This window comes from Leuciscus leuciscus (assembly GCF_965113295.1).
Source record: "Leuciscus leuciscus genome assembly, chromosome: 14".
Classification (NCBI taxonomy): Eukaryota; Metazoa; Chordata; class Actinopteri; order Cypriniformes; family Leuciscidae; genus Leuciscus; species Leuciscus leuciscus.
Genome location: NC_138738.1, coordinates 9,354,153 through 9,380,588, shown reverse-complemented (window position 1 = coordinate 9,380,588; position 26,436 = coordinate 9,354,153). Strand labels below are relative to the sequence as shown.

Genomic DNA, 26,436 nt, shown 5'->3' with positions numbered 1-26,436 from the left:
CTGGGAATGCGCCATCCCTATAGATAACAATTCTAAGGACCATTTAGGATAAAAAGCCCTTGTGATACGCGCCTTTACGGCCCAAATTCATCTTTCTTTGCGCTTTTAAAAAGAATGCTGGCAGTGTGATCGAGGGGTTATTCTCTGGGCAGAAGGAAGAGAAACATTAGAGAGAGCTTGCATCCTTTGATGCTTTCAGAGAGATCACACAAGAGCAAATACAAGGTGAGGGGGTTGCTCGAGGAATCCATGAGATGGTTTATCTCAGTTTAGAAGATTGTTTCCCTTATCACGCTGAGCCTGTTAATATGTTTTGATTGTTTTGTTTGGGTTTATAGTCGATAACAAGCTGCGATATAATTAAATTCCAAAGGAGAATCCGCAGCATTTAAATTTTGATAATTGAGGTTATATGCACATCCAATTATTGCTGTTATTTGTAAGGTGCTAAAACAATCAATTTTACTGCCTGAAAAAAAAAAAAAAAACTCTTTGGCTTGACTTTTACACACTGGCATCTTACAGTACAGAGGAGTGATTGCAAAATCGAATGCAAACGGACAGATTCAAACCTCTGTCCAAGTTGCCGCTTCTTTAGAAAAGCCCAAACTGTACCACTTTCTAGACAGCCAACTTTATTATACTACAATTTCTCTTTTTCTAACTGAATATTAATGCACACCAATGCAACAAACCAACAAATATATCTCCACAGACATGCTCTCTTTCTTTTTTGAGAAAGCAGACTTTCAATAAACTGTTAAAACAAGATTACTAAATTGGCTCCCTTTCAATTCATTAGTTGGAAATTTAAATAAAAATGAGTCACACTCTACATGAAGTTCAACTGAAACTTGTTTGAAATAAAGAGGAATTTACTGAATTGTAATGGAAAGAAAATCAACACATGTAATGCATTCTTGAAAATGAAGTGTTCTTCCATCCTGGTCCAACTATTTATTAAATATGATGTGATATATATACTAAATACAAATCCATCTATTTCAACATTCAAATTCAAATATTTGAACATTGTATTCAAGGGATTTAAATGCAACCGAAAATGTTCTGTTTGTAAAACTATAACGTTACAAAATGTAACAGGCTGCCAATGGGGTAAAAATTGTGATATGCAGTGTGAGCGTTTGTTTAGTAAAAAGCATGAGAAATGAAAACAAGGTCTTTGGGTTGTTGTAAGCTGAGCTTGTATTGTGAGGGAATCGGGGCTATGGATTGTTGGATTGTTTACTTAAGTCTTGGCAGCAGAAAATCATCTCCACATTGTCCTGCTCCTGCTGTCGGCTCGGGCAGCATCGATTGCAGCTGTGGCACGTTAGGGAGATGCAGAGGACACAGTTCACTTAAGCCCGGGCGCACGCTGTACAAGTTTTGTCAAATTTTGAGAATGATAAGAGATTCCTGTAACACTTCTTTTTTGTATATTTTCCAGGCAAAGCATTACCAATATCAGCATAGTACCATTTCAATTTAGTTTGATGTGCAGTAAAACAGCCAAACAACACTGTTGATTGAGACCAAATTCAACAAAGATGTATATCGCACTGACCGGCATAAAAGCTGTGGCCCTTTACCCAAGATCTCACTGGGAACATTTCGTACAATGGCAGAAAATAAAAGAGGTTGGGTTGGAAGGTGAAAGTGAAAGTGAGAAAAGGATAGACAAAGCAGAAAGACAGGGAAAGAAAAAGAGAGAGGAATAAATAGGTATCAAAAGTGGATGCCGATGGAGTGAAAAGAGAGAGAAAACACCATGGCATTGTCTTCCACACCTCCTAAAAATAGAAATTTGTTCAAAAAGACTATAGAGCGAGAGAGGTAAAAAAAATAAATAAAAAATCCCTTATCCAAGTGCTCGCTGGACTATCCCATTACCACGAGAGCCCAACTACAGACACTTCCCTTTACCACAGCTCAAGCAAAGCCGAGACACTTGGAAGTGATGTACTTGCAAGGAAGTGAGCTGAGGAAGCAAGCGTCTCTTTTTACCTCTCTCCCCTCCGCCCTCATTAACTGGGATCCTTTCCAATTCATTTAGGAAGCCCCGAGAGCCTGCCTTCCCCTGGAATTTACCGAAATGACACAACATTAGCAGATTTGCATATGCAAAACGGGTCAAGCAACAGGCACTCGCTGCTCAATTGACCTATTGCTTGTTGTGGCAAGCCGAGTTATTCCCGCGGAACAATTCTGTAACCAAGTGGGCGTCATGCGAGTGCCATCTGGGTAACACTTATTTAAGGCTGGCAGAAGTCCCGTGGCAGCCCGCCTGGCGAGGAGGAGGAAAAGGGGAATAAATTGCATCATTTACTTGACATCCATTTGCCGTCGTGCCCGTTTAAAACCCATGACTAAATAATTTGGTTATTCGACTGCCAGTTACCACTGTCATCCAAATGGTGCGGTGCACGCGACAAACAGCAAGACTGTCAAACGCACTGATAAAGGACAGGCCTGTGATGTTTAACCATGCCAAAATGCATAAGCATATTTACATCTGGCAATCTATTTTTACAAAAGACTTTAAGGATGGTACTTTCTATGTTACTGAATTATGACAACAAAAACATTTTTATCCAAGCAAGCGGTTCTGAAATTGCAGAATAAAGGAGGACCATCTAAACTTAAGGAGAATAGTAATTCTCAATAATGATAACTTCAGATGTCATATCTTTTATGCTTAGGAATTCATTTGTATGAAATTGAATTGAATTGAAATTTAATGTTTGTATTATTTTGTGAAGCGACCTTGGGTTCTTGAAAGGCACTATAAAAAATAAACATTATTATTATTTATTATTATTATTTGGCTGCAAGCTGTACTCCATTTTTACAGCTACTGTAGATCTGCTGATGTTTTAGAGCAAATGCAAAACGGTGACACATAGACCAAAATGGGTTATTATTGGCTGATTGGGGTGATCAATTGCCCATATAATGCAAATATAATGTAGGCCCTATATGTAATAATTCTCAACAAAAAAAAATATCATCCAATGCTGATGATCTCAAAATATATAAATATGGGCTGATATATCAGTAGAAAAAAGAAATGTGTGAAAAAAAAGGCCATTTAAGTAGCATTAAAAGTAAAATTGAAAAAGAGCTTGTGTAACAAGAATAAGTATGAAGTTTCTTACTGTTTCAGAAGGTAAATTGACAGGTGATCGTAGACTGGATGCTTAAATCCCTTTAGTCTCGTTGAGGTGTCTGAAACCACAAACATTCAACAATCAACAGTCAATGTTGCAGGACTGAGCAATATGATTTTATTTCATGACTTTACCATCAATCAAGAAGAAAAAAAAGGTTCCACAATCTGAATTCAATTTAGGTTGACATTTGGTTTTGAATATGGATCCATTTTTCATTAATCAAAGTGTAATTTGCTCTAACCATTACACTAAATCATAGCAACAACAAAAAAAAGTGTATTGTACCAATAAACTGCAAGTGATAAACCCTCCTGAAAGTATCCATTTAATCACTGTAAACAATTGTATATCAAGTACACAGAAATGCACTCAAAATTCCCATCTCGCCGCTCTATGATATTAAATCAAAAGATTGATTCTCTCATTTTCGAGCTTTGAAGTTCACTCGGCATTGGCCAATTGATCAATCCACACTTCAGAAGATCGTAGGCTACATTATGCTCATTCATAACATCAAAATGCTTTTAGAGAAATATCCAGTAATCCCCAAGTACATTTCTCAGGCCTCTTTCTCAACACTTCGCTCTGCACTAGAAAAACAAAGAAACAACAAATGGTGCTTCATTGTTACAGAGTTTGATTTTTTTCTTTAGAGCTTGGATATCACCACCTGTTTGACAAAGTACAGATTTTTGTCAGGAACTTTCTGGACCTGAAATAAATGTTGTCATAGCACTTCAGTAAACATTTCAATTTGCCTGGGTAATCTGACACACAAGGAGCAAAACCACCAGTATGGCAACTCGTGGATATAACAGCGAGTCAGTGTGTTTTCTAGCCCTGAGAGCGCGTCAAGCACAGATTGGGCTGCATCCAAGAGCATCTTTCAAACAGCTTCTTGAAGTGAGGTTACAATGACTCAAAATGATTCACTTTCAGTCGGTTTCTCAAAGCGGCAAGCAAAAAAGGCCGTATGTGAGCGCTTTCATGTGAACGAGGCAGGTTTGCCACCGAGTTGAGCGTTTAAGATAATTGCCGTGCTTTCATAATGATCCATCAAATGAGACCTTACATATCAAATAAACAAGCAACACGTCAATTAAGACCACCAGAATTGCTTCGAAGTTCAAACCAGCAAATAGGCCACATTTTGGTATAAACACACATACATATAGTTGTAAACAGAAGATCAAAGAAAAGTTCCATCGTTTCTTTTTTTTTTTTCTCCTTTGAATTCATTTGAACATTCAATTGGAAAAAAAGAAACCTTCTCGCAAAACTAATTAACATGCATGCTATGATAAGGTAATTAGTACTCGAGCCGGTTTCCTGATTAAACATACTCTAATTGAGAGCATGCTGCTATTGAGAGGGAGGAAAAACTCGATTCCCTTGGAGGGCACTTAAACGATGTCCCTTTAACAAACACGTAAGCAGAGACAAAACGTCTCAAAGGCTGAGACAAAACGCACATTAATTACCAGTCAACAATATCGGCATCTACTCTATCCTTTTCCAAATATGTTTCTTCTCTGTTTTGAAAGTATTCTTCAAGCATTGTAAATAATTTTCAGAACTTGTTACTCTGATGGCTTGGCAAGTGATTAAAATAAATTAATAATAATAATAATAAATGTATATTATTATTATTAAAATAAAACATTATATATTCATAAAATATAAAATACATATAAATCTAAATATTTATTTTCTAACATACAGTCTATAATAATATCTATTCATCATATTTGTTTTGGAGCAAATCTGAACTACTGTCCGTGAAGTATGGATCTGAGATCATACCAAAGTCAAGAGCCAAGTTTTAAATGTCTAACGTGTCATGATAAGGCAATCAGTGAAGTTTAGATTTATCATATACATTTCTGTTATTTAGTGCAGCAACACTGCTCTGATTTCAGAAGTGCAAGAGAGGTTATGATGTGTAAATTCTGAACCGACTCGGTATGAAAACTGGTGTGAAGGTCTCCATGGCCAGCTGAGTTCATGTTAAAGCATATGGCTCAGAGTTTTTGTACTTGTGCATATCTTACATCTTTTGATCATGTGCATGTTTTTTTATGCATTGTAAACAAAAACATTTTAATTTCATTTTAATTTCTGTTGTGAAATCTACTAATTATATGTGTCGCCAAGAAGATGTTTTCAAGCTTATAAAGTTTTATCAAAATTGAGTTGATAATATCAGATAAAAATGAGTTGAAAATGATCTTGAAAAAAGAAATGTATCAACCAGTAGAGATTTTGGACTATCGACTATCGCGGTTAAGCTCGCGTGATGTTACCGTGCTGCACCGTCATGAAAGCGTATTATTTGAATCTGTTTTTAAGCCTTACGGTTTAAAAACCATTGATTTTAAACCGTTCAAGCGCAATAAGCAGTGAAAAAGGGACGAGATTGTTTCAGAGCGCACACACCTGAAATGCTGGCACATAAGCTGAATTCTTTTTGGTGCCTTATTGGGCTTGAATGGTCAAATAAACACAAGTATGTGCCAAAATGCCCGTGTTTGTGAGTAACCTTGTAAACACCGTCATTTAGGTCTTAAGTGAAAGCAAACAGTTGAGAAAGAAAACACTTGTGTCTTAGGGTGACCACCTGTCCCGCATTTTACAGTTGTAGCTAGAGTTCCAATATCTTGACTGTTCCAATATGGCGGATGGCTTACGTATAGTGGGCCATAGAAAAAGCCACTAATGAGACATCTATGTATATTTCTGCTGATGACGACTGCATAGGCGAAGAAAAGGAACCAGTGTAGACGACATCAAATCTCATAAATATAGCTACGACAGCCAGGACTGCTTCTAGACTCGTACTGGATAACATCCAGATTAAACCTGCCAGATCCAACAAAAACAAAAGTTCAAGATGAACTGAATCTGGTAAAGACATTTATTGTTTGCATAGTCTAATAAAGGAAAATAAACAAGTCGCTACTTAAAGTACCCGTGAACCAGAAGTTGCAAACGACTTTTCTCCAGTGTTGTGACGTATTTACAAGTGAAACGGAATATTGAACAGAGGGCATGGTTTTACTTTAGCGCTCCTCCTCTCCATCTCTCGCAAAACGGTTTAATGGGAGTGGTTAAAGCGTTTTCAACCCAAGCCGTGAAACTGACGTCATCAGAAAAGGAACGCCATTCCAGACCGGAAGTCACTTTTCAGATTTTGATTAAAGATTACAACGGCAAACTATTTTTTTCTGTGTATTAACTTGCACGTATTAATTGGTCACCACAAGTCTAGTAATATGCGCTGACAAAGTAAATAGGGTCAATTTTTATTTCATGTCGACTTTAAGGAAATTTATTTTAGTTTAAAATTAGATTTTTTCCTATACTAGCCAGTTATTCAGTTCATTATACAGTAGTCAAAATTTGAAGTGGATCAAAAACTTTCATCAAAGTTATACATGAATTTTAAATAATACCCGCTCTTGTCTTAGGACAACTTTGATTAACTTTTTTGATTCACTTCAAATGTTGACTACTGTATTTAGTAGTATCAATTCAACCAGGGCAAACTGAGTGTCAGTAACATAACCGGTCACAATTAACAAAGCATATTGACGATTTAAAATGTTATCATCCAATCTGATTCCAAATAGTCTTTCCAACTAATGAAAATCATTATTTACATAGTATAATAGTAGTAAATTTATCTCACACACATTTCCCCCAAATTGCACAAAATCACATCTACTGTCCTGCAACAGAGCAATAACCAGGTGGTCACCCTAATGTGTATCAGTATATTAGATCAGTGCATTCGGTCTTAAAGTGACAGCAGCCTAATATATAGGGGTGTGAACCGACACTGGCCTCACGGTTCGGTTCGATTACGATTATCATGTCATCGATTCAGTTCAATTCGATATCACGATGCGGGTGCGGATACTTAAATCAGAGAAAATTATTGGGGCGGGTGGATGACTTATTTTTGGCTACGGATTCGGGTGACGTTGGAGCTCATCCGCGCATCTCTAAAGCAGTCAGACTGCCAGGCGTTAACAGCTTGAGGTGAAAACAGCTAACGTGGTTTATCAAGTGTATTACCTCCTGCATATTGTATTTGTGCGTGACATGAGCGCACACAGCGCGTGTCTTCTGCAGGTCGTGCTTACCAGGTTGTTCATAAAAGCCGAAATGTGCCCAGATGTAGGCTTTTAAAGTAGTTGGAGCATTTTTTATTTTCCTCGCACTCACGTCTCACCTCCCTCTGCCAATGTATGCTACCGCGACTAAGCACGTACGCGACAAATGACGTCAGAAAAGCGTCGGTACATTATAATCGGTTATGGTCTATTACTCGATGCATCGTAGAAACGATTAATTTCGACACCCCTAGGCTACTATATATCTGCTGCCGTCTATGCAATTAATGTTAATCAAACAAATCCATTGCTCTTGACAGAATCACTTTTGTAACTTTAATTTAGAATAAATGTATATTTAATTTACACATATGTAGTGTTTTTGTACATTTGATTACACAATTTTTGTAGTATTTTTATAGACCTGTTGTATCTAGTGCTAGCAGTTTTTCAGGTAGGTCTACTTCAGTTGTATCTTTGTTCTATAGTAGTTTCTTTTATCCTATTTTATCACTGTTTATTTAATTTTCAATGATCTTGAGGTATTCATTTTTTATTTACATTTTTACTTATGTTAGTTAGGCTAGTAGGGTTTTTTTGTGATTGGTGATGAGATTTATGATAATCATAATTTATCATAATTTTGAAGCAAAAATAACTATATTTATCATAAATCATTATTGTAAAATAAAATTACTCATATCAAGATATAAGATTTTGGTCATATCGCCCAGCCTTAACTTAACTATTTTTTTTTTTATGTAGATATAAAAATAATACAAATATATTAAACCTAAAATGAATAAAATGTATCTAATTAATTCATTTTTATGGGTTAAAATCTGATTCTGAACTACTGGGTAAACCAATCGAGCAGAACTCTTGTATATTACAGCAGATTTAAAAAAAAATATATATATATATATATATATATATATATATATATACATATATATTCACACAAGAAATGAAAACCACTGTATGCAGTTGTTGCATGCCGTAGCTTTTCCAGCTGTTTCTTTCTGAACTATCAATATCAATGCCAATTTTTGCACAGAAAGAATGCTGGAAAGAATTCTTGCACATTATGCATGACATAAATGTCAACAAATGCAATGATTCGAATTCCTGGAAAGAGCAGCATCCATATTGCTTAAGTATTCAGAAATTCAGGCATTGGCTGCTGCTCTTCAGCTCTTCGGGGCCAGATCAGTGAGAAACTGATCCAACGAGCTGATCCCAGCTCAGCTGTCAACTTCACAGCTGGCATAAAGGGACTTGTGAGTATCACACCATTTCAACATTTAATCCAGCCTCTAATCCGATCCATTTGGATTTACAATCCAATAAAAGGACATACAAGATGACTATAGCTAAGTCAACAATTTCGATGTTAACAAATCAGTGACCTTCTCTTTACTGTACATTGATCACTAAAACATTTTTGCATTAATTCAAACTCTTTTCATTCAATTTTAGTACATTGTTTTGAATATAAATACACTACCAGTCATACATTTGGACAGAAGTGAATGAATTTAAGTTTCACATCATCTTAAAAACATTTGATCTAAAGGCTCATGCTTACATTATTGAAAAAAATAAATAAAATACTTTGGCAGATATATGTGAATGATGCTAAGTATGAAAATAATTGCACTAGTTGGTACGAATATTGAAGGAAAAGCAGCTGTCAAATGTCCAGGATAAATAAATACACCTACTTACACTGTAAAAAAAAAAATGACATCCCCAAGTCAAAAATTTCTAGTGACTGATAACATCTAAATTTTTCAATTAGTCTGACGTATTATTTCTCATTGAGCCAATGTTAACAGACTATTGCAACAAGAATTGCACTTGGGCCAATTAAAAAATTTAGATGTGACCAGTCACTAGAAAATTTTGACTCGGTTAGAAATTTACAGTGTACCATTTAAAAAGCATCCCAGATGGCACCTCAGTTGAAATCTAGAGGTATGGCAATTTTGATGATTCTTATACAATTTAAAAAAATTTAATTGTCACTTACAATCTCATACTTCCATTAGTGATATTTATAGTTAATGATTTTACTGTTATTCTAACACGTAAACAAGTAAATAAATAAATGTGTTCAACATTTTGACTGGTATAAGTGAAAGAAAGAAAGAAAGAAAGAAAGAAAGAAAGAAAGAAAGAAAGAAAGAAAGAAAGAAAGAAAGAAAGAAAGAAAGAAAGAAAGAAAGAAAGAAAGAAAGAAAGAAAGAAAATTTTCACCCGAAAACTTATTTATATTCACTAGGTGAGATATTTAAAAAGAAAAGAAAAAAAGTGGCAACTTCCAATCCACTTGTATAATTTTCAACTGCCTGAGTACACAGATGATAAAGTACCTGGATTCCTCAGTGTGACTTTGAGGTGACAACAACAACAAGCTATAATTAACTTATAAAAAAACGTATCGCCGCACGCTGACAGCGTTCAGAGTTGCCATAGAAACAAGAACCTGGCTGTATCCTCGGCCTAAGCCGTCCAGCGACTGGCCAACGGCCTGGCTTCTCTAGCCAGGCAACCCAGCATGAAAGCCACACGCTAAAGAGAGACAACAGCTGCCCGAACACACAGCAAGACACGGGACGCAGCAACCTCTTTCCCACGTTATGATTCAGACATCACAACTTCAAGCATTATTCGGCGAGCTGTCTTTAACCTCTACGATTCTCAGATTTCAGTTCATTTAAATACACTTTACCTCAGGTGAAGATGGTAAAAACCTTTCTGTGCCATAACCACCACACACATCTGACTCATCATGATCTTCTGAACGATTGCGAGTAAATCTGAAAATACTAGCTTTGGAATGACAAATTTGCACGCTTTTCCTGTAATACCATGACGGAGTAACATTACGCACAAATCTATTTTTGGAATCTGAAAAAGTATATATGGGGAAGAAAATACAGCATGTAGGTATAAGATTTGTATTTTTTTTACTACAGGTACTTGGTGAGTACAGTAGTGCGCTCCCATCATGAAACGGATGAAATAACTCAGGCTCTCCTGCTGTTGAGCATCAAGGCCGAAAAGTTGTATAGAAAAGTTCAGCCAGTGCTTTTAATCCTGGGTCAGTCTGCGTTTGCAGAGGTCCATTTCTGCATAAGTGAGCACAAACTCCAGTGCCTGTTCAAACAGTTTCTCTCTCTCTCTCTCTCTCTGCCCTTCTCTTTGTCTCTCCCTCTCAGGCAGCTCATGACAACGGCCCAGCAGCAGCACTGTTTGATCTCCAGTGTTTTCCTTAATCTGGGTTGTCAAGGTTCGCTTGTTGGAGGCTGTTTACTTTACTTCTCCTACCAAAAAAAAGCATTCTTTTTTTTTCTTTTTTTTTCTTCTCCTTCCCTCTCAGACAATGACTAATCCAAAGAACTGAGCCTTACCAACGCTGGGTGCTAAAGCTGCTGCTGCTTTCCCATTTAAAAGTGTGATTTGAAAAGACGTTTAAAAGTTACATTTATGAGAATCAATGAGGGGGAAAAAATGGTAATGGTAAATAATACAATTAATGATTAGTAATTTCAGTTTATGCCCTTTAATAATAATAATAATAACAATAATATACATACACAAACAAATGCAAAAAGCAACATTTCTTATTCCTTTCCACTTTCAAAATAAAAATCTGCACTTACTGATTTAAATCTGGATCCATTGAATATGTGTGCAAACAGATAAATAATATAAAATATAACATTGTAAAATATGTCAAATAATTGTAAGTATGAGTATGTACAAATGTTCTGTTTATTTAATTTGTGAATGTTTAAACAACAGAACATAATATTTAAAAATATATATTTAGTAAAAAAATTAAAAACAATAGTGGGAGCAAATATAGTATTGTGTGAAGAATATTTCAGGCTAATTATGATAAAAAATTTAAACTGAGATTTTACTAAACGAAAAGAGCTACTTTTATTGTGTTGAAGTAAGTCAGCTACATACAATTTAAAAGTTTATTTCCTGCACTTTTTCAAACTTTTGTCTTTTATTATGTAGCCTAAATGTAGGCTATTTATCCACCGGTTGTGTGGTTCACATTCAGAAAGTACGAGCTAAGGCACATTTATCTCGAACACTTGTTACAACACAGTGATGTTGAAAACCAATTTTACTCGAGCTGCTCTTCAGCTGTGTCTCCATTTCAGACCCTGAGACAAGACAGCGTTTATGGAGCTCACAGGCGCGTTCGGACGTTCATAACCCATATGATGCTCAAAATGCTGTCTAACTAGGCAACTCTCTAGGTTTTGAAACACAGCCTGCTCTTGCTGAACACTTAATTCTGAACGCTTCTGCTCTGAACTCCATAACCCAACCGGATGATAAGTAACGTTACTGCACTGAGCTTTTTTTAAATACACGGGGGAAACTGTCGCGATATTCTCAACAGATTTATTTTGCACTGTTAATGTTATATTTAACTCCGAACGAAGAGATGCACCAGTCTAAGTTTGTTTGTGGTTGAGGGAACACGTGGGGAAAAGCCCCCTATTCAATACTGAACACCGAAAGAAATCTCGGCTCGCAAACTTTTACGCCATCGATAGCAACGAATCGCGATTTCAATAACTTTGTATTTACGCATCACGTCACACCAGAGCTGTCACACATATGCAACGATATGTTGTTTACACACAAAAAAAAAAAAAAAACGAACAGCGTAACTTGCTAGCTAAAGAGCTAACTTCTGAAAAGTACTTAAAGACTATAAATAAAATGCATCGCCCGGACAGTAGTTATTATACACGCGAACAATAATGCTGTGTGTTAATTTGCTCATTACGCCAATATTGCTTAAAAACAATAAGGCAACAATTAGATAACAAAGACAAACTGTGTCCATATTGTGCCCTAAAATGTTGCAGAATGCAGGAGGTGAATGAACTTACCGGGGTTTGACAGGGACGAGATAGACACGGAAATTTGTGCACGATAACAAATTCAACTCTTCACGCGATCTTGTATACCATGAGCGCGTGCTATTAAACGCACTGTAAATAACCAACAAATATATCACTCCGCCAGCGGTACTAACTTCAGCTGCAAACACTGGACTGGGAGCAACGCCGCAGTTTCGAGCCCGTTTCACGCCGCCTTTCTACACGGAGCTGCTTCGTATGTTATTACAGTTTATTGCGCCTTTGCTCACACACAGAAAAGAGAGAGAATCGCGGATTTGGATGTTGTTATTTTTTGATGTTCTACGCCCGTGACGTCATATCCACATCCACCTGCTGTAAACAACATTCATTGCAGATCTTTGCGCTGCAAAACAAAAGTGTGTCAAAAAAAGTCCGAGATATGCTACGTGAGTTACATAGAAGATAGGATAACCTTTTTTTTTTTACGGTTGACATAATTCTAATACATTTTGCTTGCTAGTTTGGTAGTTGCAACTGATGTAAATACAGAATTTCTGTCTTCTTTTTCCTCGAAATTGTCCAGTGAAGCAAGACAAGGTGGGGGGTGAAAGTTCAGGAGAAGGACAACCCATAAGAAGGGAAGTGCAGAGAGTGTGGGGATTTAATAGTCTAAATATCAGCATATAGTCTCTATTAACACAGTGGTTATAACCAGATTTAGGCGTAACTAAATTCACAATTCTCATAATATTAGCCTACTATATTACAATATTCACTTAAGTTTCCTGGAACTAATAAATAAAGGTAGCACAAAATATTTTATATTAAAATGTAAATACATGTATAAGGGTATAATATTATGTATAAACTGCATATAACTCAAACATGTATACATAAATTATGTATAGCTGATATGAAATACTTTTATATATAGATACATACCCGAAAGTATTTCATATCAGCTAATACATTTCAAGAGGAATCCCAAAAGTGAGCAGGGAACAGAGTTATTGTAGGTGTGAAGTAAACCTTATATAAACTTACATAATTAGATAACTCGTTAAAAAAATGTTTTAGAAAACAAAAAGGCTATAATCATTGGTCAGTTCTGTAGGCCGGTGAGCATTCAGTGTGAGCAGCATTCAGCTAAGATCTTGGAATAAGGGAGAGATCTGACTGTCCTTGATCAAGGACTGAAATGCACAGTAATTTTTGAAAGAAGCTTAATGTTGCTTTATGGGCCCAAGTTGAGGTGTTTCACGGATATAGAGCGCCACCCTCTGGAATATTGTGTTTCCTGCAGACACTCGGAGCTAAATTTATAGTTTGTCATAAAATAAATGCATAGGGAAACATTGGTTGCTAGAGATAAAAAGAATATTAGTAGTTATAGTGAAAGTAATAACAGTTCATTTCAGTTAATTAACAGTGGAAAGTGAGTTCAAATTATTTCAGTCAAAAATTACATTTTTATCATAAAATAATTTATCCAGTGAATTATAAGTAATCTGGGACTTTTTTCTTCTTTTTTTTACTTCAATCACATGACAAGCCAATTAGAATATGGCAATGTTATTTTTATTATAGTTTTATTCATATTTTGAATTAGCTTATTTTGAGTTTTCCTGTTAATTTTAATTACATTTTTAGTCATTTCATTGTGTGCTTTTGTCATTCTTTCATTTCATAACATTGCTATTTATTGTAGCGTTATTTATTTATCTCGGTTTTAATTTTGATTTATTTCAGTTAATAATTTTAGTGCTTCAACTTCAACTTACTTCAGTTTATTGCCAAGGAAACATTTCTAATTTTCATTTAGTTTAAGTTTTTCAAATAATATTTATATTTTATTTTATTTCAGCTTTTGTTTCAATTAACAGAAATGTTTTTTTTATATATATATAGTTTCAGTTAACGATAATAACCCTGTAGCAAAACATGTACATTCCAGAGCTACCTTTATTTCTCAGATATATTTTAAAATCTATTTTATTAAACTGATTGTTGGAATAACATTTCTTGTCATCTGAAGAATTCTCCAAAAATCAAATGTACCTCATAAACACTGTTTTGACATTTGCAGAGCACAAGGAGATGCATTACAATGCTTTGTCCCAGGACATATTACTAATGGTATGAAATCTAATGTCAAGGGGCGTCACTGGCCTATATTCTTATCCAGAAAAACTGCACGCCTGCAGGCATGAGACGGATACATCCATCACAGACACACCCTTCATGGAGAAATACTCCATTTTGACTTATTTTTCTACTTTGTGTCCACTGTCAGTAACAAAGAATACTTTCAAGAAAGAGACAGAAATCTTCTGACATACAAAAAACAAAACAAAAAAAAAACATTAAAAGATAAAGATACAGTATGCAAAAGTTTGGAAACATTAAAAAAAATATATGCTCTTATGCTCACCAAGGCTGCATTTATTTAATCAAAAATACAGTAAAAACCAGTCATATTATGAACTATAATTACATTAAAAGAACAGTTTTTTTACTTTAATATACTTAAACAATTTAATTTATTTCTGTGATGGCAAAGCTGAATATTCAGCATCATTACTCTAGTCTTCAGTGTCACATGGTCCTTCAGAAATCATTCGAATATGCTGATTTGGTGCTCAAGAAACATTTATTATTACCCTCAACGTTTCCCTAAATGAAAATAAAAGTAAGCCTATTTTGTTCGGGTCGTATTGACATCATGTAGATTTGGCGTGACTGATGCCCTTGTGGATTAGGTCTTGTTGTGATAAAGTGGCACTCTAAAACAAATTAATTGAGGATTACTATACGTTATGTAACATCTTCTCAATATGCACTCATGCTCAAAAAGGGAGTAATTAGAGTTGTGTTAATTAGGTAATTAAGCAAATGAAACGAGAGGACTCTGTTCTTCTTAAGGCTCACAAGCGTTATCCGTCCCCGAGACACAAAAGAACAATAGCTTATATTTGCCTATTGTAGAAAAAAACAAAGAGCCCTTTATCTCCTTCTGACATGACACAGGTAGGACAATTTCACATATTTTCACTACTGACCTTTCAACAATAAGATTACTTTTTTATTATAATAATTATCTATACTTAATAAGAATGCAGAGCATAAAAAGAGCATTCCTGTTAGCATGCTAAGTTAATGGCAATGAAAAGCATGAATATAATCAAAAATACACATAAAATCTAATTGAAAGTATTTAACTCTCAATCATAATGACATTTAACGGAATGAATGACAATTATCATTTAACATTACACAGAAAACAGTCGTATTGTACCAACAACAAACAACATTTTAGGTCAAAATGTATATATAGCCATATAAGGGGAAATGTTTTTATACTGTAACCAGTTATTTAATTATTTAATTATTTATTTAGAACTGCCCAAAGATGTCACGTTCATTCCGACAAAGACCACAAGGTGGAGCCAAAATCAAATAAATAAAACCTGTGACGACAACAGTGAAGGAAAACATATAACCACATAAAGACAAAGTTTAAGTCTGTCTTTGTTGTTGTTGTTTTTGTAAATGTGTTCACATACACTTAGCCTATCATATGTGACTGAATCCTTTCATTTATTCATTAATCTTCATCTTCTGCTGAGACTGACTTCACTTCTCACCTTTATCTTTGGAGTCTCAAAGACTTCAATGCTGTCTGATAAAATATATTAATAATAATTCCAAAATTAACTTCTTTACCTTTTAAAGGGTTAAGGTGCAGTAAGTGATTTCTGAGAAACCTGTTAAAAAGTGGATCAGACTGAGCACCACAACACTGTAGCCAATCAGCAGTAGGGGGCGTGTCCACACATGATGAGGGAAAAGAGAGAGTGAGCAAGAGGGAGATTTAAAGAAAGACTGTAAAGACAGATTTCTGAGAGATATTACAAAAAAGAAAAGTTCCGAGGAATATTACTGGAAAAAGAAGTGTTATGATCAGGCAAGAGCTTTAGGTTTCCAAGCTTTCCAGCGCTGGAGCGACCGAAGGGGGAAATCCTGAAAACGAACACAAAATATTCGCTGTTTCTGCTCCATTCATAAGTAACATTGGTTTTGCTATGTTTCACAGAACCAAGATATGCTGTTGTTGTAATGTTAGCTATAGCCTACTAACAGGCAGTGTTGGGCAGTAGTGTCGCTAAAAGTAGTGACGCTACTAGTTTAACTACATTTCTCAGTAGCGTAGTGGTAGCGTCGCTGTTTTCTGAATCAAATAGCTTTTCAGTAGCGAAGCTCTTTTTTTGATCAAGTAGTGCGGTAGCGTCCACACAAGCTGCATTTTCCCAAGCATCTCTAAAGCTCAAGCTCAAATCTTCTTCTTCTTCTTCTTTTTCTTCTTCTTCGTGTTTTACGAAGGAAGGATTTAAATAGGAATCATGCATGTTCTGCGTGTAATTTATTTACCACACACACACTGAGGCACGCATGACGCTCGCAATGTTTTCAGTCTATATATGAGGACATGAATGCATGAACTTCATCTACACAGAGAGTCACTTCAGCAGCATTTTAGCTTGATTTGAGAAAAACTATGGTCATATCATAAAAACACACAGAGAGACTCAAAGGTCTACACGGCAACCAGTCAAAATAATAGGTTGGTTTAACCTTTGAAGAAAGTTTTGCTCAAATCATTACATTTTAAATCATTGGTTATTACAATTTAATTAAACCATTAAAATGCAATCAAAAAAAAAAAAAAAAAAAAAACATTTCATAATGCCCTAAAAAAAAAAATTATTTAAAAAAAAATATATAGATTATTGTTAAATTGTATAAGTTTCATGATTTCAATTAATTAGATATGCTATTTGATTACTACAATTTAATTTAACCATTAAAATGGGAGTCCAAAAAAATTAACATCACGTACCAATCTCAATCCTTGGGCTGACACGTGAGAAATTTACTTAATGGAAAGATGCACACACTCTCAACACCTGGTTTTGTTATAATTTTATATAGTTATATGGTTTTATATAGTTATGTTTTTTTTTGTGTGTGTGTTTTTTTTTGTGCCAAATTGGTTTGTAACAGTTGTTGAATAAACAATTGAACTGACAAATTATGCCTGCCTATCTGTTTGACTGACAGTTTTATTGATCACTGAGATAGCATTGACTTGGAATATAAAATCAATATAAAAATATTTTTTTTTAAAATAGCTTAGATGTAGTTAAACTACTTTTGCCATATTGCTGCTTGCTACATTTCCCAGGGTGGTATAGCTTCAGTGTAGAGAAGCTACATTTAATGTAGAGTAACTGCTAGCTCACTGCAGTTTCCAAGGAGCTTGCCCAACACTGGTAACAGGACAGTTTTGAGTGTCATTGTTTGTCACTGGGCCCTGTACCATGATGATAGTTGAACAAACTCAGGGTTAGGATTAGTTCCGAATTGACAAAACCAAACCAATCCAATCAAGCTTTGTTGGTACCATGACGCTGATCATCAACTTTTTCTGTCAGCTCAGGCTTTGAAGCTGAGTTTAGGAGTTTATAGGTGTGAGTCGTGTGACATCAGTAGAGAACAGCCAATCACATGCTGTGGAACAGTGAAACTGAGAATCACTTCGCTCTTCTGCAGAATATTATGAGATTGAAAAATATTAAGAATTTAAACAAATTTACTCAGCAAGAAGAAAAGAGCTATGAAAGAGGACAACTACAAGAAAATATCTTGCTTTACTAGTGTAAGTAATAGTTAGTTTATAAAGTTGGTATAGAGAGAATCGAACATTTAAGCTCACATGTAGTCATTTTTATAGCTTTATCTATTGATTCTAAATCGTATTTAGGCTATATTAACTTTATATATTCATTTAAACTACGTGCTTAATAATAATTGATAAACTAAAATTGTACATGTATAATGGATTAAGGGTATAGTAATTAAATAATATCTAAATCATACAAAATTATTTTTTATAAATAAGCATTGCTAAAAGCCAGAAGATTTTGCCTTAAAATCATTTGCTATGTAGTGACCTTTAATTTGGAGTAGAAACAGGGGGAGTGGCTTTACTGTATCAGAGATGTGTCACTTTGCTCACAGCGGATTGATCCAGTTTCAGTTTGAGATCTCTTACCTGGAACAAAACCTGCCCCGCAGCAGGATAGCCGTGGAGAGCTTTCATGGTGCCTAAAACCCAGGGTTTGGTGTAAACTAAACTGAAACATAACTGGCTAGCCACATAAACCGGCTTCAAGGTACAGGCCCCAAATGTGCTGCTGGCGACTAACAACAAACTCTTGCTTGTATACACACTTCTGTACTGTATGTTCTTTTTTTGTTCTTCCTTGTCGTTCGTTCATCATCTTCACTTTAAGGATTATTTTGCTTTGTTTCAGCTATGATAAAGAGACATCCACTCTTGCGTTGCGTGTTTGTGTGTTTTGGGGGCGGAGCAATGAAGGGAAGGGTGTGTTTAATTGGGTTGATTTCATATATCAACAGTGTTTCTCAGAAATCACTTACTGCACCTTTAATTTCTTTGTTCCTCTAATCTTGTCTAACTAGGCAGATGTTATTGAAACTATCTATTGATCTCAACTTTTCAGAGATTGTTAACCAGTTAAGAAGCTGTTTCTGTTTGGGATCAGTTTTAACTAAGGAAAAACACAATGCAGAAAAGGGACCCTGTTGTAACATACTACAAGGTAAAAAAAAAAAAAAAAAAGACATCTCTACATCGAACGCACATTGCACCCTTTAGCGTCAATATGAGACGCAGATAGATATGGGCCAGAAGGCGCCTCCTAGCGGTCTAACCCTAACCCTACCCCAGACCTAAACCTACCCAAACCGTCTCATATTAAAGGGTGCCATGTGCATTCGATGCAGACGAAATGTCAAAAGCGTCAGTATATGACGACTTGGGATGAGAATGCGTTGTTAAAGTCACTATATGAAAAGTTTTATGGCTTTTAGTATGAATATGTTAGCCTTAATGTTATCTATAAGCTAGTGTGCTCCAAAACAATGACAAAATTCGCATTTAGAAGACCAAACCCAACGTTGAAAATGAAAACCAGGTTGATGTCAATCTCCAACGTCGGACAGACGTTGTATTGTGGTTGAAAATGAAAATCGGGTTGACGTCAGAAACCAACATCAGTCGGGTTCTGACGTCACCCCCCCCCCCCCCCCCCCCCACCCCCCGACTTCCATTTCCAACCAAAATGCAACCACTGACTGACGTTACTACTTTCTACTCAAGGACCTTGACAGAAATGTAGTGGAGTAAAAAGTACGATATTTGTCTTTCAAATGTAGTGAAGTTAAAGTAAAAAGTTTCCAGAAAACAGTTATACTCCAGTAAAGTACAGATACTCAAAGTGTACTTAAGTACAGTACTCAAGTAAATGTACTTTGTTACTGTTCACCTCTGCAGAGAGGTACAATGAAACAAATCAAATATGTCATTAAATGTCATTAAGCATAAACTAAAAATTAACTTGCTTTTGACCTATTAAAATGGACAGAACATAAGTGTTAATACAAAGAGCCTATTAACTGTACTGTAAGTTAATTAAATATCAAACTTAAGACACATCACAAAGTTGGTACACATGATCAATTCAAGGTAAAATAAAAGTTAATTCCTGATGCCTGTCATTATTATGGAAGCTTGTTTCCACCATGGAATAAAAAAATGCAAAAGATAATTGCATCTTTTTATCACACAATTCAGATTTTCTTTTTCTCACAATTGCGATTTTACATCTTTACATCACAATTGCGAGTTATAAAGTCAGAATTGTGAGATAAAAAGTTGCAATTACATTTTTTATTTTTTATTCAGTGGCGGAAAAAGGGTACAAGGGTACAGTGAAAAAACCTAATTTATCTGCACACACATTTATAATAGTTATGATGTTTAATTACTGAATTGATCACATGATCAATTTGTTCAAGTGAGTATTTGTCTTTTGTTGGTTGTTTGTTCTTTGTCTGTGGTTTTGTTTTGCCTTTTCACTTCAAGGCCAGGATTAATGATTTGTTTAGAAGCATAGATTATTTCCCCCCTTTCGTCATAAATTGCTAATTACCAGGATGCTTGTTTCTTTCATTTACTTTTTTTATTCATTAGAGTATAAAGTCATTTAGCCCCTAAACCCCGCTAGGTTAAACCCAGGTGTGGTTCAACTTCAATGCATGAACTGGACATTTTACATGAAAAGTGTAAAAACATTTTCCATATTCATTTTGAACAATATGTATATTGTTTTATACATGTATTTATTGGGAAAGGTTTTGCTTTAATGTTGTGCTTGTCCTGTCTTTCTTTACAATAAATGTATTTTTTTATTTTATCTAATGCAATGTCTTTTAAAGTGTGATTTAAGTGTCAAAATATTTTTGGGGTCACTTTCTTTACAATGAATGTCACTTGGTTTAATATTTTGTTTTATCAGGATTGCTATTAGATATATTTTATGTCTCTATCGAAATAGATGAAATTGTGCTTAGTTGCATGACAATGTCTAAACACTAGATGACGCTATTCATCACAAAACTGACTGGTGCTGCTTCTCTCCTGGAAATGAAAGTACCATCGATTCAGGCACACACATTGCTCTGGACATTTGTTTGATATATTCCCTCTCTTGTGACTTCAAATGGTTTATTTCTATTATTGTTCTCAGGTTTAGTGACTTAATCAAGTCAACAGCGCGCTGATTGACAGTTATCAGTCATAATAACACTTCAGCACCACGGACAGCGCTCCGCCCACCTTAAACGACACAGCATGAACTATGTGTTAAGACTGATGTAAATAGGCCTACTCTACTAGGCGTATATCCACTAAATTTGACCTTGGGACCCGTTTCTTAAAAGTAATTGCAAAAATGGCTTAAGTAGCTAAACATATAGTTCTTCCGAGAAAAGTTCTAGTTTATTATCAGAACCACTTGGTTTAAGATTGTGGTTTTAAACCACAGCCCTTCTCAGATGGCGATGCATTTGAATCACTATATATTTAAAGAACTGGCCGTTTCATGAGATCCAGCTGATGTGGTCTCTGCTGTACTGGTTTAAATCAACTATTTTTCCTAACTTTTTTATGCACATGAATCTGTAGCAAACTATTTTTTTAGTAAGCATTTTGCAAATATATATATATTTTTTATTATTTTTAGTAGCCTACTGCTACAGATGAGCATATAACAAAGACTTTTATGTTATATAGAAAGTAGCCTAGGCTTTATATAAAGATGTATTCATCTATTTAACTGTTGTCGAAGTCATCGAGCTAACAGCTGATTGGCCCGCGTTAGCGAACGTCCCAAGATGACGTGCAGCTTCAGTGTAGACAGCCTCGAGCCGTTGCGGCGCGACGCGTCGCGAGGCGTCATCGGCTGCTTCCAGTGTAGACTGTGTCAGAATCGCACCGCTCTCCAGACGGACCCACCGTTGCTGTCATCGGAGGTTCCCATTATCCTCCCCCCTTCATCACCCCCAAAACAAGAACGCACTAGACAAGACGACTACATGCTCCGCCGCGATCTCCACAATAGACTGGATGCGTACGTATAGGCTGTTGTTTATTCAAAAATAATATTTCGATGAAGCGTCTTGGGTTGTTTTCGGCCTACACGAGCGCGATTTTCAGATCGTCGGATCAGATGGAGAGTGAGACGGATACGTGTTTATTAGGGTGTCTTTTCTTCAACAAATAATGGATTACCCAGCATCTGGTTTGAAGAATGAAGAATCGTGCGTCGCTGACATGAACAAAACGATGTCTTGGATCTCCAAACGGCTAGAGGTATGGGCATATAAAAGACTCAACTGATTGTTAACGGCTGATATTTTGTATATCAAACTGGGGGACCAGGACTGCTTAATGTCGGATTACAAAGCCCAGGCTGGGTTGTGCTTGCACAGATGGCGAACACAAGTGATCCAGGGGGAAGCATCCCCTCGCTCCAGAATTATGCCATCACTGCGTCTGCGGTCAAACTGGCGTCTTTGGGGCTCATCACCTGCATCAGCCTGCTCGGGAACACCGTGCTCTCCGTGCTGGTGCTGAAAGACAGCTCGCTCCACAAGGCTCCATATTACTTCCTCCTCGACCTGTGCGTCGCAGACATCATCCGCTCGGCTGTGTGCTTCCCTTTCGTGATGATCTCCATCAACAGCGGCTCCCTATGGAGCTACAGCATCCTCAGCTGCAAGATCATTGCGTTCATGGCCGTCTTGTTCTGCTTCCACATCGCGTTTCTTCTGTTCTGCGTCAGCGTTACGCGCTACATGGCCATCGCGCACCACAGGTTCTACTCCAAACGCATGACGCTATGGACATGCGTCGCGGTGATATGTATGGTGTGGACGCTTTCAGTCGCCATGGCATTTCCACCTGTCTTCGATGTCGGGACCTACAAATTTATTCGCGAGGAAGAGCAGTGCGTATTCGAGCACAGATACGTGAAAGCCAACGACACGCTGGGCTTCATGCTCATGCTGGCTGTGATTGTGGCCACGACGCACGTCGTGTATGTCAAAATGCTGTGTTTTGTTTACGACCACCGTAAAATGAAACCCGCGCAGCTGGTTCCGGCTATCAGCCAGAACTGGACCTTTCACGGACCTGGCGCGACGGGCCAGGCCGCTGCCAACTGGATCGCGGGGTTTGGACGCGGTCCGACGCCGCCGACGTTAGTGGGCATCAGACAAGCGTCACACAACGCCAACCGGAGGCTGCTCGTGCTGGACGAGTTCAAGATGGAGAAACGGATAGGAAAGATGTATTACATGATAACGCTGGCGTTTCTGCTGTTCTGGGCGCCCTACATTGTCTCGTGCTACATCCGGGTGTTTGTGAAGGGAAACGCGCTTCCTCAGGTGTTCCTGACCGCGGCCGTGTGGTTGACGTTCGCCCAAGCTGGGGCGAATCCCATCATATGTTTCATATTCAATAAGGAGTTGAGGATGAGATTCAGAGCCTGTTTGCCGTGTTGCCTGACTACACAAACACCCATGGAGCCCTACTGTGTGATTTGAAGTGTTCTACTCACTTGTTTTCACCGGCTCTGCCTGCTCGTTAACATTCAGTGGCCCCAAAAGTAGTGAGACCGAGGAGTGTTTAAACGTCATATTTTGATTATAATATTCCCATATTTGTCTTCTTCAAATTAAAGCAGTTTATTATTCTAATATTTCTCCCTAAACAGTATTCATGTCAAGTACAAACTTAACTTGACTATACAAGTAGGCTAGGTAACTGCTTTAACAAGCCACCCTTCTACTGGGAATGGGTGTAACATTAATATAAATAATGTAGTATGTTTTAACTTTTATGATTCATGATTATGCCACCCCCATCACTAACTGCCAAATCCATTTCAATACAAAAAGGGAAACAAAGGGGAAATATTTATATTATATTACATTATATCATATATTTTCAAAAACATAATTGTCATACAGAAAAACAATGAAATATAAAATATAATCAAATTTCAAATATTAATATATATATAAACATAAATTACTTTTGCCTCCTCATAAATCATTAACATTTTTGAATAGGTCTTATAGCTTCCAGAATCATCATGTATAATAGTGAGCTCATTTCTGATTGGTAAACTCACTCTGTGTTAAAACACTCTCCAGTCTCCCCTATTTAAACCCAGTTGAATTTTGTTGCATTAATGTGCTTTTCTTTTTATTAAATGAATGCCACTTGATATTTTGTTATCTAATGCAATGGCATAATACATATCCTGATACTTTTTTGGGGGGGCCACTGTAGCATGTGATCTTTTCTTTCAGTAAGAGGTGAAAAAGACCAACGTTGCATATCAGAATTTCCATATCCACATTTATGCAATCCACATATTGATGTAAATAATGTAAAAAGATGATTTATTTATATTCTGGAACTCTTTATAACTGATATGTAATATATTTGCTATGACTTTTTGTGTGAACAAAACGGCCAGTGGTTTTTTACAATCACATGGACTAAATGTGAATAAATCAAGTCCCTCTCACAGTCACTTTAAATACCGGAAAATAGTTTTCAGTGGACACATGCAAATTTGGCTGATGGGTCAGTGTTGAGGAGACCATGGTTTGTATTTTAATTAAAATAAATGATTATAAATGTACTGTGTTGGTGTGCTAAAGCAATACATGATTCAAATTTGAGGACAAATGCAAGCAAAAGGCCAACAAGGCATTAAGAGGGGATTTTGTTGGCATGTCAGACTAAACTGACGTACTGCAAAACATGTGCTTTTTGTACATATTGTGCTAAGCCTCCATCTCATTAGATGTTGTGAGGAAAAAACCCCAAGCCGTAATGTGATGTTTCAGACACACTCATCCAGGGAGAATTTTTTTGGCTGCGTTTCCATCCCCCCACCCTTCCTACAGACAGTTATATAATACAGAGCCCTTTTTTCCTGAACCTCCCCTCCTTGTGTCATCTGGTGCGTTGCACTGACAGAATGAATGAAATTAATGTGAAATAAGATTATTTGTCTTCAATAAATGTAAACAGTGCATCCCAGAGAGCTGCTTTATACATGAAAGCAGGAAATACCTGAAGAGGGAAAACATTTCTGTTTAAAAAAGGGATCAGAAAGAGACAAGGCCATAAACACCACAGACATGAAGGTGACGTGTTGCCCTTAATATTTAGGTTAGCAGTCAACTATTGTTTTTTCTTAAATTATTACATTACATCCCGCCCAATCCTGAGTATGTCGTTACTTACATGCCTATAAAGAATTCTAACCACTGTAAAAAAAAATAAAAAAAATTGCTGCCTTAATTTTTTAAGTACAATCAAATTGGATGTTTAAGTCATTTCAACTTAAATTGCATTAAACTGACTTAAAAAAAAAAAAGATGAATCTTGTATAACTTGTAGCAATGTAAAAACATTTGTTGTCATTTCTTATTGATCATATTTAATTTAATTTTTTGCAGTGAGGGAAAAACATCAATTTAACAGGATAATTTAAAAGAAATCACTGTTGTTCCAAACCTGTATGACTTTCTTCTTTGATAAAAATATCTCACCAATTGTAATATTCAATCAATCAAAATATCTTCTTTTGTGTTCCACAGAAGGATAAAAGTCATACAGGTTTGGAATGACATGAAGGTGAGTCATTTTTTGGTACACTATCTCTTTGAATTTTCCCTTAGAGCCTTTCTTGTCATCCTAACATGAAAATGTCATTGAGAAAGAAACACAAACTGCTCATTTCACGAAGAGAAACTGCATTATTGACTCGTGTTGTGATCATTCTACATAGCAATAGAATGAAAAGCACCATCAGCTAATTGGAGTGTTTTATTTAAACGGCCTTTGCCATCCATGGAAGAACCAGAGGAGAGATAGAAATAGGCCACAATCTGCTGAGTTGTTAACACAACCATATTATATATGAACAAACTGGTTTTAGAGCAGTTTCTGTCTTGCCATGCTGATCAGAATGGTGGCTGCAATGCCCATGGGAAAACATATAGACCAAGGCATAAAAGCATTTCTATTTGCCCTGCATTCCCCTCTTGTGTAAGATGCACCACACATATTCTTTTTGGACTCCTTCCATCTAGTGCATTAAAACAGCGGTTATAGTCTGATGGAAAGACATATTTACTTGAAAAGCAGGCCATGAATATTTTATCCATGCAACAGCGCAGTGTAACTTCTCTCCAATTTATGGATGCGACGCACACTTTATTTTGTTCAAGCAAATGGACCTTAGTGGACTTAAAGGGTTCTTCAAAAGGGAAAGCCTATTTAAAACTTACAGAAGAGATTTTTTATATATATATTTGTTCTTTAAGTGTGTGTTATTTAACAAAGACACAATAGCTTTACACAGCGTTCCAGCTCCAGCACTCAGTGTTCTTCAGTGCTGCAATGGAGAGTAAATAAAGTGACAGTGGCCCCATTCCCAGGACAGTTCCTTCACAATGACACACTGAAGTGAGGAATACTAGAGTAAGCATTTTAAGAATAGTACTGTCCGAGCTTTGACACATCCTCTATAAGCCCAAACACTAATCTACACAAAATGCCATGGAGTATTTGGATACTTAAACCAGTTGAATAGTTATTTTAAATAGAGTTATTTGTGATAGCAGGAATTAAATAGATATTAATTGTTATTTGATTTGCATTATATTTACTATGAAATACTGTAGCAAGATAAATGCACAAAAAAAAAAAAAAAATCATATTACAAAACAGTACCA

General features: G+C 36.2%; 2 protein-coding genes across 7 annotated transcripts in view; one reads left to right on the top strand and one right to left on the bottom strand.

Annotated features, from left to right (window-relative positions):
• The window catches only part of foxp1b (forkhead box P1b), a 195,197-nt gene extending 182,616 nt beyond the window's left edge, over positions 1 to 12,581 (bottom strand). For 4 of the 6 annotated variants that reach the window (XM_082137332.1, XM_082137334.1, XM_082137336.1 and 1 more), the window contains exons 1-2: positions 12,217 to 12,576; positions 3,159 to 3,228 (exon numbers count right to left, since the gene is read on the bottom strand). The gene's annotated coding sequence lies outside the window, so the exon portion shown is untranslated. Of the gene's footprint in view, positions 1 to 3,158; positions 3,229 to 12,216 lie in introns of all 6 variants that reach the window. The other 2 variants (XM_082137340.1, XM_082137335.1) reach the window with 2 other exon arrangements.
• An 8,910-nt stretch (positions 12,582 to 21,491) lies between these two features.
• On the top strand, positions 21,492 to 24,967 carry gpr27 (G protein-coupled receptor 27). The gene has a single exon (XM_082137439.1). It carries the CDS (start codon positions 22,105 to 22,107, stop codon positions 23,218 to 23,220), a length of 1,116 nt encoding a protein of 371 aa, XP_081993565.1. The 5' UTR covers positions 21,492 to 22,104; the 3' UTR covers positions 23,221 to 24,967.
• The last annotated feature ends 1,469 nt before the right edge of the window (positions 24,968 to 26,436 follow it).